This window comes from Procambarus clarkii, chromosome 13, assembly GCF_040958095.1.
Source record: "Procambarus clarkii isolate CNS0578487 chromosome 13, FALCON_Pclarkii_2.0, whole genome shotgun sequence".
NCBI lineage: Eukaryota > Metazoa > Arthropoda > Malacostraca > Decapoda > Cambaridae > Procambarus > Procambarus clarkii.
This window is the reverse complement of record NC_091162.1, coordinates 29,517,600-29,534,625: the sequence shown is the minus strand read 5'-3', so window position 1 is coordinate 29,534,625 and position 17,026 is coordinate 29,517,600. Positions and strand designations below refer to the sequence as shown.

At 46.7% G+C, this 17,026-nt stretch overlaps 1 protein-coding gene across 1 annotated transcript in view; it reads right to left on the bottom strand.

Annotated features, from left to right (window-relative positions):
* Positions 1-17,026, bottom strand: part of LOC123757291 (transforming growth factor beta receptor type 3) — a 720,483-nt gene that overhangs the window by 101,107 nt on the left and 602,350 nt on the right. Inside the window, 1 exon segment of the mRNA XM_045740847.2 lies at positions 11,598-11,777. Coding sequence (XP_045596803.2) covers positions 11,598-11,777 — 180 coding nt within the window.

Genomic DNA, 17,026 nt, shown 5'->3' with positions numbered 1-17,026 from the left:
CCAATCGGAAACTCATTTTTTCAAGGGCTGAGTAGATAATGTCAAGGAGACTAATGATTGCATCGTTGGTGCTCTTTTGGGACCGGAAGCCAAACTGGCAGGGGCTGAGTAAGTCGAATTTTACGAGGTAGGAATAGAGCTGTTTGTAAATAATTTTTTCAAATATTTTTGATAGAATGGGTAGATTTGATATTGGTCTATAATTGTTTATGTCCGCCGGATTGCCTCCTTTATGGACTGGCGTTACTCTTGCTTTTTTGAGGATATCAGGGAAGGTGTGACACTCTATAGATTTGTTGAACAGTAGTGCTATGGGTGGGGCAAGGGCATGGGAGGCTCTCTTGTACACAATGGACGGAATTTCACTGGTGTTCCCTGCCTTGGTTTTTAGAGAGTTATACCTGGTGGACTAAGCTTGCTGTATATTAAGATAAGGCACCCCCAATTTTATATACTAATATATGTAGTTTAATACTGTAGTTTGATTGGCTGCATATATATAAATTTAATATAACCCCCTAATGTGTAAGGATCGATTTGTGAGATTATTGCAGAAATACAGTCCACTTAACATCATACAAATTGCTATCGAAATATATAAATTAATGTAAATATAAATTCTATATAAATTCATATAAATTAAATAAATATAAATCTCACAGGTCGGTTCCCACATTAAATGGTCCTTTGAACCGAGATTATATGGTCCTTGGAACCAAGATAGTGGAGAACTGGTTCGAATCTGCCCACATTATATGGTCATCTTCGAACCAGATGACAGATTATTTGGTCATCTTTGTATGGGATGAACCAGAGTTAACCAGTGGATTCATTAAATACACTGGTACTAGTGCGATTTATACAATAACAATACATCGCCAGTCATAGACCGGCAGCATAGCCTCGAGTGAGCTTACGAGCCCCTCAGTCCAGTCCAGCCTCATCAGCGGTTTCATGGTCAACCACCAATTTGGTGGGGTGTAATTCCGTGAAGTGACAGCGCTTATTTTAAAGCCAGCCAAATTAGTGGCTGTGCCCTTGCAAGATTATTCACGAATTTTGTGGTGTTAATTTCGTGAGAGATTATCCACGAATTTTGTGGTATTAATTTTGCAAGGTCACTAATAATATTTAATACTTCTAGATAATATTAGAAGTTTCATAGAGGCTAATTAAGAGGCTATCATCAATAATTGTGTATATTATTTCTCCAAAATAGAGAATTATTTAATATATATATTGCACTAGTGATCTCAATACAATGTTTACTAATTGCCAACCCACAACTGGGTAGGATATACATTGACTAGTGTTTATAGATAACCTAGTCCCCTATTACCATTGACTAGTTGAACTATTTATTGTTCATCCTAGTCCCATTATTACCATAGTCTAGTTGTACTATATTGAACAACCTAGCACCATTAATGAATGGTACAAGCCCTATTTTGGGTGTAATTTTTATCAACTCGAGTTGTGTATATATAATATTTACTTATAATCATAGCACCTTTTGAGTGATTAATTAGTGTCTATACCATCCTAGGGTGATAACTGAAGAGCTAACCTAAAGGTACTTCCAGTGACACTGGTTTATCACTCAAATCATTAGTGTGTATGATTATTTATATTTATATTATATATATATATATATATATATATATATGCAAACAAGCCTGAATGGTCCCCAGGACTATATACAACTGAAAACTCACACCCCAGAAGTGACTCGAACCCATACTCCCACAACTGGTACCAGTTGTGGGAGTATGGGTTCGAGTCACTTCTGGGGTGTGAGTTTTCAGTTATATATATATATATATATATATATATATATATATATATATATATATATATATATATATATATATATATATATATATATATATATATATATATATATATATATATATATATATATATATATATATATATATATATATATAAATTATGTATTAATTTTAAGTGCTAACCTCTAGAAGAGGTAGGATTATAGCCTAGTGATTGCAGAATTTTACCCTAGGCTACCATCAGTACTTGTTCAGCATTATAAGTAACGCCCCACAAGGCTTAACCAGCTAGCCAGTATGGATAATGCAGGGAGAATGAAAAGAACCCTTGCAAGTCTTAAAGGCCACTTAACAAGACAGATCAAGAAATGTGAGGATTTGTCACAACAATCTCCAGTTGATTATGCTGACCTGGAAAGCTATTATCAAGCAGCTGCAGGTAAATTTGAGCAAATCAAATGCCAAATAGCAACATATGTGGCTGAACTTGCCAACACCAATTTATCAGAAACAGAAATAGACGACATTATGTCTGACCTAGCACAATATGAAGAAGAAACTCAAGCCAGGTTGGAGTACTTACACAGGATAATTGATTCTGAGCAAACAGCCAGTACATCAAATAAAGTAGATAATATTATGGATGATCTGGATCTTTTTGAGAATAAATGTCAAGCCAGATTTGATCCTTTAATCAACGAGGATAAAGCCTCACCCACTACAGTATCACCCAATATTATACCATCAGAAATTAAACAGTTCTTAGACAATTTATCCATAGTCTCTGTGGATTCTGAAAACCCAATACCTGAAGCTACTAAGTTAACATGCCTCCAAACTGAAATTAGAGGTGAAGCTGAACCAGTAGTAGAAAATGTAAATGAAAATAGCAACAGCACTAATTTCCCAGTCCAGCTTCCTAGGAATAATGCTGGCAATGAGAAAACTGTCATACATCTTGTACTACAATTGCTGAACTTACCTCAACCTGATCAGACTGCTGACTCATTACAATCCTTCAGCATGGAGTTTGAGTCACTACTAAGAACATTCAGTCTTAAGGTTGATATAACTACTAGTGAATGGATGACCAAAGTAGTCCTTCAATGAAAACTGTCCAGCGATATACTAGATGAATTATACACACATCAACATAATACCATCCTGACAGTACAGGACATCATTGAAGGTTTGCATTCCATCATAAAGAAACGATGTGCAAATGAGGAAGTTAAAGCCTCATGTGAGCCTTCAGAAATAGAAAGTAAGAGTAACTTAAAGGGTAAAACAACTACCCCAAATAAACATCAGCCAATTACTCTCACATCAAGTTGGAGAAAATCTGACAATGCAGCAGAATCCTCCAAGCCTACTGTTACTAGTTCACCCAAACCAGTAACTTCTAAGGGTGCAGTAGGCTGGGGGACATGTATGTTCTGCAAAAAGAAACATTCAACATACTGTTGTGCTAATTATCCAGACAAAGACACTCGTATTAAGCGACTCCAGGAATTAGGGAGATGTTCAAGGTGTCTCAAGTCACACAACATAGACTATTGTGATGCCCAATTCAACACCTGAGTGTTGTAGAAGAGGTGTAGAAGAGGTAGGCGCCATGCAGCACTGTGCAAACTTACGAAATTAATGTATTCAAGACCCAAGGTGGAAGACAGCATTCCCACCATAGTACAGTTTTGCAAGGTGCGAGAGAAAATCGGTGTCCAAGCGGCAAAGTCCAAAAGTAATGCGACTTTGCCTACTGCCCAAATTACCATCCAGAATAAGGGGGCCAAGGTCCATACCCGTGGGTTGTTTGACCAAGGATCCCAGAGAACATATATCACTAAAAGGTTGGCATATGAACTACAATTAAGGCCTGTAGCCCAGACAACGATCAACATCTCAGGGTTTCTAACAGATACAGGACCTCAAGTCTTCCAGGTGGTACAACCATCAGTACGTTTAGGCAGGTATGTCTGTCAAGTACAAGCCATTGTGGTGGACAAAATATCAGCAGACCTACAAGTACAAGGTCTGAGAGCAACAGCCTCCTATCATCCCTTGGAGCACCCCCTTATCATCCCATGGAGCACCCCTTAGCATCCCTTGGAGCACCCCTTTGCATCACTTGAAGCACCCCTTAGCATCCCTTGGAGCACCCTCCTATCATCCCTTAGAGCATCCCTTAGGATCCCTTGGAACACCCCTTATCATCGCTTGGAACACCCCCCTTATCATCCCTCGGAGCACCCCTTATCATCCCTTGGAGCACCCCTTATCATTCCTTGGAGCACCCCTTATCATCCCTTGGAGCACCCCTTAGCATCCCTAGGAGAACCCCTTATCATCCCTTGGTGCACCCTTATCATCATTTGGAGCACCCCCCTTTGCATCCCTTGGAGTACCCCTTAGCATCCCTTGAAACACCCCTTAGCATCCCTTGGAGCACCCCTTAGAATCCCTTGAAGCACCCCTTAGCATCCCTTGGAGCACCCCCCCCTTAGCATCCCATGAAGCACTTACCTTACCTTGAGGTTACATTGAGGTGCTTCCGGGGCTTAGCGTCTCCGCGGCCCAGTCGTCGACCAGGCCTCCTGGTTGCCGGACTGATCAACCAGGCTGTTGGACGCGGCTGCTTGCAGCCTGACGTATGAGTCACAGCCTGGTTGATCAGGTATCCTTTGGAGGTGCTTATCCAGTTCTCTCTTGAACTACTGTGAGGGGACGGCCAGTTATGCCCCTTATGTGTAGTGGAAGCGTGTTGAACAGTCTCGGGCCTCTGATGTTGATGTTGATTCTCTCTCAGAGTACCTGTTGCACCTCTGTTTTTCAACGGAGGTATTCTGCACATCCTGCCATGTCTTCTGGTCTCATGTGATTTTATTTCTGTGTGCAGGTTTGGGACCAGCCCCTCTAATATTTTCCATGTGTAAATTATTATGTACCTCTCCCGCCTGTGCTCAAGGGAGTACAGTTTTAGGCTCTCTAGTCGGTCGAAATAGTTTAGATGTTTTACTGAGTGGATTCTAGCAGTACAGGATCTCTGCATACTCTCCAGGTCAGCAATTTCTCCAGCTTTGAAAGGTGCTGTCATTGTGCAGCAGTACTCCACTCTAGAGAGCACAAGCGTTTTGAAAAGTATCATCATCGGTATAGCATCTCTAGTGTGAAAAGTTCTTGTTATCCAACCTGTCATTTTTCTTGCAGTTGTGACGGCTACTTTATTGTGTTCTTTAAAGGTAAGGTCTTCCGACATGAGTACACCCAGATCCTTTACATTGCCTTTTCGTTCTATGTTATGATTTGCCTGAGTTTTGCTTGCCTGAGCTTGCCTCGAGCACCCCTTAGCATCCCTTGGAGCACCCCCCCTTAGCATCCCTTGGAGCACCCCCCTTAGCAATCCTTGGAGCACCCCCCTTAGCATCCCTTGGAGTACCCTCCTATAATCACTTGGAGTACCCCTTAGCATCCCTTGGAGCATCCCCCTTAGCATCCCTTGGAGTACCCCTTTAGCATCCCTTGGAGCACCCCCCCTTTAGCATCCCTTGGAGCACCCCTTAGCATCCCTTGGAGCACCCCTTAGCATCACTTGGAGCACCCCCTTAGCATCCCTTGGGGCACCCCTTAGCATCCCTTGGAGCACCCCCCTTTAGCATCCCTTGGAGCATCCCTTAGCATCCCTTGGAGCACCCCTTAGCATCCCTTGGGAAAACCCCTTAGCATCCCTTGGAGCACCCCCCCTTAAGCATCCCTTGGAGCACCCCTTAGCATCCCTTGGAGCACCCCTTAGCATCACTTGGAGCACCGCCTTAGCGTCTCTTGGGGCACTCCTTAGCATCCCTTGGAGCACCCCCCCTTAGCATCACTTGCAGCACCCCTTAGCATCCCTTGGAGCAGCCCTTAGCATCACTTGGAGCACCCATTAGCATCCCTTGGAGCACCCCTTAGCATCCCTTGGAGGACCCATTAGCATCTCTTGGTGCACCCCTTATCCCTTGGAGCACCCCTTAGCATCCCTTGGAGTACCCCTTAGCATCACTTGGAGCACCCCTTAGCATCCCTTGGAGCACCCCTTATCATCCCTTGGAGCACCCCTTATCATCCCTTGGAGCACCCTTATCATCCCTTGGTGCACCCCTTATCATCCCCTTATCATGAAGGAGCCGGTCGGCCGAGTGGACAGCACACTGGACTTGTGATCCTGTGGTCCCGGGTTCAATCCCGGGTGCCGGCGAGAAACAATGGCCAGAGTTTCTTTCACCCTAAGCCCCTGTTACCTAGCAGTAAAATAGGTACCTGGGTATTAGTCAGCTGTCACGGGCTGCTTCCTGGGGGTGGAGGCCTGGTCGAGGACTGGGCCACGGGGACACTAAAGCCCCGAAATCATCTCAAGATATCATCTCAAGATCCCTTGGAGCACCCCCCTTTGCATCCCTTGGAGCACCCCTTAGCATCCCTTGGAGCACCCTCTTATCATCCCTTCGAGCACCCCTTAGCATCCCTTGGAGCACCCCTTAGCATCCCATGAAGCACCCCTTAGCATCCCTTGAAGCACCCTCTTATCATGCCCTTGGAACACCCTCTTATCATCCCATTGAGCACCCCTTAGCATCTCTTGAAGCACCCCTTAGCATCCCTTGGAGCACCCCTAAGCATAGCTTGGAGCATCCCCCTTAGCATCCCTTGGAGTACCCCTTAGCATCCCTTGGAGCACCCCTTAGCATCCCATGGAGCACCCCTTAGCATCCCTTGGAGCACCCTCTTATCATCCCTTGGAGCACCCCTTGGCATCCCTTGGAGCACCCCTTAGCATCCCATGAAGCACCCCTTAGCATCCCTTGGAGTATCCTCCTACCATCTCTTGGAGCAACCCTTAGCATCCCTTGGAGCACCCCTTAGCATAGCTTGGAGCATCCCCCTTAGCATCCCTTGGAGTACCCCTTAGCATCCCTTGGAGCACCCCTTAGCATCCCTTGGAGCACCCCTTAGCATCCCTTGGAGCACCCTCTTATCATCCCTTGGAGCACCCCTTGGCATCCCTTAGAGCACCCCTTAGCATCCCATGAAGCACCCCTTAGCATCCCTTGGAGTATCCTCCTACCATCTCTTGGAGCAACCCTTAGCATCCCTTGGAGCACCCCTTAGCATCCCTTGGAGCATCCCCCTTAGCATCCCTTGGAGCACCCTCCTACCATCCCTTGGAGCACCCCTTAGCATCCCTTGGAGTATCCCCCTTAGCATCCCTTGGAGTACCCCCTTAGCATCCCTTGGAGCACCCCTTAGCATCCCTTGGAGCACCCCCCCTAAACATCCCTTGGAGCACCCCCCTTAGCATCCCTTGGAGCACCCCTTAGCATCCCTTGGAGCACCCCCTTAGCATCTCTTAGAGCACCCCCTTATCCCTTGGAGCACCCCTTAGCATCCCTTGGAGCACCCCCCTTAGCATCCCTTCGAGCACCTCCCTTAGCATCCCTTCGAGCACCTCCCTTAGCATCACTTGGAGCACCTCCCTTAGCATCCCTTGGAGCACCCCTTTTAGCCTCCCTTGGAGCACCCCTTAACATCACTTGGAGTACCCCTTAGCATCCCTTGGAGCACCCCTTAGCATCCCTTGGAGCACCCCCCTTTGCATCCCTTGGAGAACCCCTTAGCATCCCATGAAGCACCCCTTAGCATCCCTTGGAGTATCCTCCTACCATCCCTTGGAGCACCCCTTAGCATCCCTTGGAGCACCCCTTAGCATCCCTTGGAGCACCCCCCTTATCATCCCTTGGAGCACCCCCCTTAGCATTCCATGAAGCACCCCTTAGCATCCCTTGGAGCACCCTCCTACCATCCCTTGGAGCATCCCTTAGCATCCCTTGGAGCACCCCCCTTAGCATCCCTTGGAGCACCCTTTAGCATCCCTTGGAGCACCCCCCTTAGCATCCCTTGGAGCACCCCCTTAGCATCCCTTGGAGCACCCCTTGGAGCACCCCCCTTAGCATCCCTTCGAGCACCTCCCTTAGCATCACTTGGAGCACCCCCCTTAGCATCCTTTGGAGCACCCCTTAGCATCACTTGGAGCACCCCTCTTAGCATCCCTTGGAGCACCCCTCTTAGCATCCCTTGGAGCACCTCCCTTAACATCACTTGGAGCACCCCTTAGCATCCCTTGGAGCACCCCTTAGCATCCCTTGGTGCACCCCTTTGCATCCCTTGGAGCACCCCCCTTAGCATCCCTTCGAGCACCCCCTTAGCATCCCTTGGAGCACCCCTTAGCATCCCTTGGTGTACCCCTTTGCATCCCTTGGAGCACCCCCCTTAGCATCCCTTTAAGCACCTCCCTTAGCATCCCTTGGTGTACCCCTTTGCATCCCTTGGAGCACCCCCCTTAGCATCCCTTTGAGCACCCCCCTTAGCATCACTTGGAGCACCCTTTATCATCCCTTGGAGCACCCCTACTTAGCATCCCTTGGAGCACCCCTTAGCATCTTTGGAGCACCGCTTAACATCACTTGGAGCACCCCTTAGCATCCCTTGGAGCACCCCTTAGCATCCCTTGGAGCACCACTTAGCCTCCCTTGGAGCACCCCTTAGGATCCCTTGGAGCACCCCCTTCCCCCATAGCATCTCTTGTAGCACCCCTTAGCATCCCTTGGAGCACCCCTTAGCATCCCTTGGAGCACCCTCCTACCATCCCTTGGAGCATTCCTTAGCATCCCTTGGAGCACCCCCCTTAGCATCCCTTGGAGCACCCTTTAGCATCCTTTGGAGCACCCCCCTTAGCATCCCTTGGAGCACCCCCTTAGCATCCCTTGGAGCACCCCTTGGAGCACCCCCCTTAGCATCCCTTCGAGCACCTCCCTTAGCATCACTTGGAGCACCCCCCTTAGCATCCTTTGGAGCACCCCTTAGCATCACTTGGAGCACCCCTCTTAGCATCCCTTGGAGCACCCCTCTTAGCATCCCTTGGAGCACCTCCCTTAACATCACTTGGAGCACCCCTTAGCATCCCTTGGAGCACCCCTTAGCATCCCTTGGTGCACCCCTTTGCATCCCTTGGAGCACCCCCCTTAGCATCCCTTCGAGCACCCCCTTAGCATCCCTTGGAGCACCCCTTAGCATCCCTTGGTGTACCCCTTTGCATCCCTTGGAGCACCCCCCTTAGCATCCCTTTGAGCACCTCCCTTAGCATCCCTTGGTGTACCCCTTTGCATCCCTTGGAGCACCCCCCTTAGCATCCCTTTGAGCACCCCCCTTAGCATCCCTTGGAGCACCCCTACTTAGCATCCCTTGGAGCACCCCTTAGCATCTTTGGAGCACCGCTTAACATCACTTGGAGCACCCCTTAGCATCCCTTGGAGCACCCCTTAGCATCCCTTGGAGCACCACTTAGCCTCCCTTGGAGCACCCCTTAGGATCCCTTGGAGCACCCCCTTCCCCCATAGCATCTCTTGTAGCACCCCTTAGCATCCCTTGGAGCACCCCTTAGCATCCCTTGGAGCACCCTCCTACCATCCCTTGGAGCATTCCTTAGCATCCCTTGGAGCACCCCCCTTAGCATCCCTTGGAGCACCCTTTAGCATCCTTTGGAGCACCCCCCTTAGCATCCCTTGGAGCACCCCCTTAGCATCCCTTGGAGCACCCCTTGGAGCACCCCCCTTAGCATCCCTTCGAGCACCTCCCTTAGCATCACTTGGAGCACCCCCCTTAGCATCCTTTGGAGCACCCCTTAGCATCACTTGGAGCACCCCTCTTAGCATCCCTTGGAGCACCCCTCTTAGCATCCCTTGGAGCACCTCCCTTAACATCACTTGGAGCACCCCTTAGCATCCCTTGGAGCACCCCTTAGCATCCCTTGGTGCACCCCTTTGCATCCCTTGGAGCACCCCCCTTAGCATCCCTTCGAGCACCCCCTTAGCATCCCTTGGAGCACCCCTTAGCATCCCTTGGTGTACCCCTTTGCATCCCTTGGAGCACCCCCCTTAGCATCCCTTTGAGCACCTCCCTTAGCATCCCTTGGTGTACCCCTTTGCATCCCTTGGAGCACCCCCCTTAGCATCCCTTTGAGCACCCCCCTTAGCATCCCTTGGAGCACCCCTACTTAGCATCCCTTGGAGCACCCCTTAGCATCTTTGGAGCACCGCTTAACATCACTTGGAGCACCCCTTAGCATCCCTTGGAGCACCCCTTAGCATCCCTTGGAGCACCACTTAGCCTCCCTTGGAGCACCCCTTAGGATCCCTTGGAGCACCCCCTTCCCCCATAGCATCTCTTGTAGCACCCCTTAGCATCCCTTGGAGCACCCCTTAGCATCCCTTGGAGCACCCTTTATGATCCCTTGGAGCACCCCTTATCATCCCTTGGTGCACCCCTTATCATTCTCCTTATCATGAGGGAGCCGGTCGGCCGAGCGGACAGCACGCTGGACTTGTGATCCTGTGGTCCCAGGTTCAATCCCGGGCGCCGGCGAGAAACAATGGGCAGAGTTTCTTTCACCCTAAGCCCCTGTTACCTAGCAGTAAAATAGGTACCTGGGTATTAGTCAGCTATCACGGGCTGCTTCCTGGGGTGGAGGCCTGGTCGAGGACCGGGCCGCGGGGACACTAAAGCCCCGAAATCATCTCAAGATATCATCTCAAGATCCCTTGGAGCACCCTCCTTTGCATCCCTTGGAGCACCCCTTAGCATCCCTTGGAGCACCCTCTTATCATCCCTTCAAGCACCCCTTAGCATCCCTTGGAGCACCCCTTAGCATCCCATGAAGCACCCTTAGCATCCCTTGAAGCACCCTCTTATCATCCCTTGAAGCACCCTCTTATCATCCCTTGGAGCACCCCTTAGCATCCCTTGGAGCACCCTCTTATCATCCCTTGGAGCACCCCTTAGCATCCCTTGGAGCACCCCTTACCATCCCATGAAGCACCCCTTAGCATCCCATGAAGCACCCTCTTATCATCCGTTGGAGCACCCCTTAGCATCCCTTGAAGCACCCCTTAGCATCACTTGGAGCACCCCTTAGCATCACTTGGAGCACCCCTCCCCTTAGCATCCCTTGGAGCACCCCCTTAGCATCCCTTGGAGCACCTCCTTATCATCCCCTTGGTGCACCCCCTTTTGCATCCCTTGGAGCATCCCCCTTAACATCACTTGAAGCACCCCTTGGAGCACCCCCTCTTTAGCATCACTTGGAGCATCCTCATGAACATCCCCTGTAGCATCTCCTGAGAATCCCCTGGTGTATTTCTTGGAGTACCCCTGACCATCCCTTGGAACAGCCATTGGAGCATTCCCTGAGCATTCCCTAGAGCATCCCCCTGTAACTTTCCCTGGAAAACCCCATGAGTACCACTTGTCATCATGATGTGTGTGTGGATAAAATTTGGTGCAGTTATGAATTATTTGTTGTTGAGTATGATTTGGGTTGGCCTTGGACTTAATCCAAGTCCAATCACTGTATCTTTTACAAAATAACTCAGCTTATTCATTTTTTAAATATCTCTCAGAATGAAGAGGCCCTGCCTCTCTACTGTAGGGCTAAATTGGTTCTAAAGTCAGCCACCTGGAGGTTACCTGACCAAATTATGGAAGGAAATTCTCCCTTTAACATTAAATTAAAGTGTTGTAATGGTCAAGTTAATGTGGAAATGTGGTCTTAAGATACTAAAGATTACTGAAAGCAGAATAAATAAATAAAAACCATTTGAATGCTATAATATAGCCTTTCTCAGGATACCTGATAAAGAAAATGACTACAAACTGATAATCATAATGATTTCTTCATTAAATATTTGAAGAAATAAAAGTGGAATATAAATGTTAAACCTTTTTATATGTAGGCTGAATAGCTGGGGAGGGCATTTGAGGGTAGGTGAGGAGTTTCTGCACCTGACACTGAACTTGTATTGGAGGGATCCTGGCAGGATAATACTCATCCTCTGACCCATAACCAGACCCATCAAAATCTTCATCATCACTAATGGTGGGTCCAAGCTCAACATTAACCTGAAAATGTGGTATTACAGTTTTACAAGTAGAGTATTAGCAGTGATGTAGTCAGTTAAATAATGTTTATTGAATCTTCCAATAAATGCAGTCTATCAGTAGCAGTAACACCTCTAACTAAATTATACATTCTTAATATACAGTATCTCACACTATAAATTGATTTCCTCTGTTAGGCACTTGTGATAAGAATATAAGAATTAAGGAAACTGCAGGAAGAATATAGGCCCATATGAGGCAGCTTTTATTTATATTTACCCAAACTCATTTATACATTTGTCTAACCTATGCTTAAAGCAATCCATCAATCCCTTGTCTATTGTGAAACACTGTAATTTGCAGGCGATGAGTCACAATAACGTGGCTGAAGTATGTTGACCAGACCACACACTAGAAGTTGAAGGGACGACGACGTTTCGGTCCGTCCTGGACCATTCTCAAGTCGATTGTAATGAGGACCGGTAGGGACAGACAATAAATAGGCAAGAGAGAGCTGAGGAGGAAAGTAAGGTGCAGGGGATAGTAGTAATAATGAGAACTGCAGAAGGCCTATTGGCCCATACGAGGCAGCTCCCATTATAACTACCGAAGGAGATAGTAATAGGAATAAGAAGAGGATAGCAAGGGAGCGTAGGAGAAGACAATGCACAGAAAAAGGGAGAAGAAAGAAAAGGAAAGAGAAAAAGAAAGATAAATGGAAGGGGTAAGCTTATGTTAAGTCACGTTTGTTAGAAAGATTAGAGCATTTGAGTATATACTGTGAAAGGGAAGAGTCCACAGCAACAAAGCCAGGACTCAAGTTCATGTTGGGTACATTGTGTATAAGAGCCGATTCTACAAGACGGCGTCTGTGTAGAGTAGAGGCAGGAAAGATTATTTTGGAGGAAGACCAATCAATGGGATGATTAGAATCCCTCACATGGCAGAAGAGAGCATTGTTAGTGTCTGCAGACTTAACACTTCTCTTGTGTTCTTTAAGTCTGTCATTCAGTGTACGGCCAGTTTCGCCAAAGTATTGGAGAGGACAAGATGAACAGGAAATAGAGTAGACACCAGCAGCATTAGAAGCAGGAGGAGCAGTGTGAACTAGATTACTACGAAGTGTGTTAGTTTGTCGAAAAGCGAGTTTAATGTCAAGAGGACGAAAGGTATTGGTAAAAGTTTTGAGTTCAGATATGAAGGGAAGGCATAGTACAGTGCTACTAGTGTTGGAAGCAGGTTTAGGATGAAAGAAATTTCGTTTAGCTTGAGAGTAGGCACAGTTGATGAAATACAAAGGATAACCAAGGCGAGAGAATGATTTGTAGATAAAGGCAATTTCAGAATCAAGAAACTGAGGGTCGCTGATGCGTAGAGCGCGGAGGAAGAGAGAGACGAAGACACTTTTCTTAACAGGAGGAGGATGGTAGGAAAAGAAGTGAATGTACATGCCACTATGCATGGGTTTACGGTAGACAGAGAAAGAGAACCCAGACACAGAGCTGTGAACATGAACATCAAGAAAAGGAAGGAGGGAATTAGATTCCCACTCAACTTTGAAATGGATAGAAGGAGCCAGATTGTTAAGAGAGGCGAGGAAAGGCTGGAAAAGATTAAGGTCATGAGGCCATAAAGCAAAAATGTCATCAACATAGCGAAGCCAGAGAGAGGGACTAGTATCAATAGAAGGAAGAAGAACAGTTTCGAAGTATTCCATGTAGAAATTAGCAAGAACAGGGGAGAGAGGGGAACCCATAGCGACACCGAAAGTTTGAGTGTAATATTTACCGTTGAAAGAGAAAGAGTTAGATTCAACACAGAGTCTAATGAGATCGAGGAAAACGTCAGTGGGAAGTGGGAGAGGAAGGAGGCCCTCTGACGCCTTCTGTCTAAGGAAAGAGAGAACGTCATCGAGCGGAACATTAGTGAACAGAGAGTCGACATCAAGACTAAGCATCTTACAAGAGGGTTGCAGGCACAGTCTTTCTATGAAGTCCTGAGAGTGACGAAAGTGGGCAGGGGAAAAAGTGCCAAGGTAAGGTGTCAGGGTTTTAGCGAGCCAGGAGGCAAGAGGATAGCTGACAGAGCCCCGTGAAGAAATGATTGGACGAAGAGGAACACCAGGTTTATGAGTTTTAGGAAGACCATAGAAATATGGAAGAGAAGGGCAGATGACACGGAAATGTTTAATGAGATCAAAGTCAGGAGGGCAAAGACTAGAGAGCTGTCTTAGTTTGCGGTTAAAGGAAGTTTTGAGGCGATCCAAAGGGTTAGAAGTCAGGGGAGCATAAGTGCGAGAATCAGAGAGCAAGACATCTGCTTTTTACTGTAATTTGTTCTATAAATCAACAAATGTTTCCAAAACATTATTTTCCCATGCCATTCCTAAATCTAAACTTATCCAATTTCCATCCACTGTTTTGAGTTCTGTTTCATAATGATATATCTAAACATTTACTTAAACATTAAATTGCATTTGCAAAACTTCCATCCACTCTGTTGGCCTATCTAGACGATCATGTAGGGATCTGTCTCTTAAACTGAATTCATCTCCTGTCATATTTTTGTATGGTCTGCAAATTTGCAAATGTAGGTTTTCAATTCTGTGTCTAAACCATTAATATACTGTACAGAATATTATAATAATAATGATAATAATAATAATAATCCACAGAGAGAAATCACACAAACGTGATGTATCAATGAGAAAGTCCATTGGAGCTGTGATGAGGATTCAAACCTATGCGCTGGGTATTTCCAGGCACATGCCCCAGACAAATAGGCCACAACATGATCCAAAAGATTGCAACCTGGGGTTCTTCTGAAACTATGAGGGTTCTTGAGGCTTCCACTGAAGCTGAACCAGGGTTTTACACAATCTCCCCATGCATTCTGTCTTTGTCCTCGAGGAATGTTCAACCTCTGATGCTCCTCTTTCAATACACAGAGAGAAATCACACTAATGTGATGTATCAATCACAATATTTGTAGGAGACATGATGAGGATTCGAACCAATGTGCTGGGTGCTCCCAAGCATTGGTCTATCTGCCTGGGAATACCCAGTGCATGGGTTCGAATCCTCTTTCAATGGAGTTTCTCATTGATACATCACATTAGTGTGATTTCTAAATAAATAATAAATCAATAAATTTTAATTCAGGAAAAGTACATACATAGTTGATTTACAAACATAATGTTGGATTTATAGATAGATCTAGTACATACAATACCTAAAGCCACTAATACGCATAGCGTTTCGGGCAAGGTTTCATTTCTCTCTCCATATTGAAAGAGGAGCATCAGAGAGAGAACATTCCAAGATGACAAAGCTAGAGTGCATGGGGAAATTGTGTGGAAACCCTGGCTTGGCTTCAGTAGAAGCCTCAGAAATCCTCATGTGTTCAGTAGAACCCCAAGTTGCAACTTTTTTGACCATGTCATGGCCTAGCTGTCTGCGGCATGTACCTGGAAATACCCAGCGCATAAGTTTGAATCCTCATCACAGCTGCTAAGGAGTTTCTAAATAATAATAATAATAATAATAATAATAATAATAATAAAATATAATAACATATAACCTGAGTTGAATGTAATGAAAAGCCTCTTTCTAGATAAGCCCTAGTGGCTCCCTGAAACTATCTCGCTGAGATGGCTTTCAACCACTAGGTTACATCAGCTGCAGAGTTCTGTTGGGCCTACCGAGGACCAGAGCCGTAACTTGGCACCCTCACAGAGGCGCATGGAGCAAGTGACACAGGTTTAATAGAAGCATTAAACATGCCAAAACTAGAAGACAGAAGAAAAAGAGGTGATATGATCACTACATACAAAATAGTAACAGGAATTGATAAAATTGACAGGGAAGATTTCCTGAGACCTGGCACTTCAAGAACAAGAGGTCATAGATTTAAACTAGCTAAACACAGATGCCAAAGAAATATAAGAAAATTCACCTTCGCAAATAGAGTGGTAGACGGTTGGAACAAGTTAAGTGAGAAGGTGGTGGAGGCCAAGACCGTCAGTAGTTTCAAAGCGTTATATGACAAAGAGTGCTGGGAAGACGGGACACCACGAGCGTAGCTCTCATCCTGTAACTACACTTAGGTAATTACTTCCCCCACCCAACCAAGAAGGCATCCAGTACAAACTGCTGGCCTTAATCCCTGGGTGGTGCTTGTGATTATAGCCTGCAACACCGCCAGGAGCAAGAAGTTTTTTTTCCTTCTAAGATTGTTAAAATGTGTTTCCTGATTACAGGGAAAAATAATAAAAAATCGTAGGTGACATATTTTGATTGCAACAGGGCGAGGAAGTCTGGGAAAATTGAGGCGCTGACACAGTAAGCATCCTGCACTGGTCTACTCCACCTGCGCTGTCAGGTGGCAGTTGCCACAAAGATATTATTACCAAATTATATAACCCGTCAATTGCGCAATGCACCTGCAGGCTCTAGTCTGGGGTGTGCAACGCGCCTCTGGGTATTTTTATTTTTCATGTTCCATTCAAAACTGCCGCGCGGTGACGCAGGTACAAGACGGATGCCTGGGGGGCCCCAGTGATCGTTCGCCATCTTGAAAAAAATCACAGCATGCCTCGTGGCCATGGGGAGCCTCAGTTTCAAAGTAGCAACCATGTCTGACACATCGTCTACAAGCTCCCGCTCCACAGTGACCCGGAGTCATGGAAAACGACTCTCTGAGAAGAAGATACACGACATTTTGTATGATGACGGTGCTATGGATGATGACCTAGACTATGATCCAGAGAATGACCTTACACAGGTCTGATACGAGCGAGGGAGAGACTGAGGTCGATGATGTGGCGAGCGTGTACGGTACACGTGCCTCACCCGGCTTACCCCGCTGTCATGGATCAACACCGTTATCATCACCACCACCATGTATGTCCCCAGACACAAGTTTATTCAGTGACAGTACATGCGATGAATCATTCTCGGGCTTCAGTGACATAGGCTCCGATACGAGTAGTGTGGACGACCCGAGTACAAGCAGCGGGGATGTGACCAGGCAGGGTTTTGCTGCCTCAGCAACACGTCGCGGCAGGTGGCAGTGTGTCCCACAGCGACAGGATAATGACGACAGTCGCCCCTCAACATCAGGTGTTCATGGTAGGCCTACGGTGATATGTAAATCTGCTTCATCGCCTAGCATATCCTCACGCAGCTCCAGCACCAGACGACGTAGCCGTGTTTTTGGTACTCATGATGGTGTTGGCCGTGGTGTTGGTGCCAACACCATACCCCCCGGGT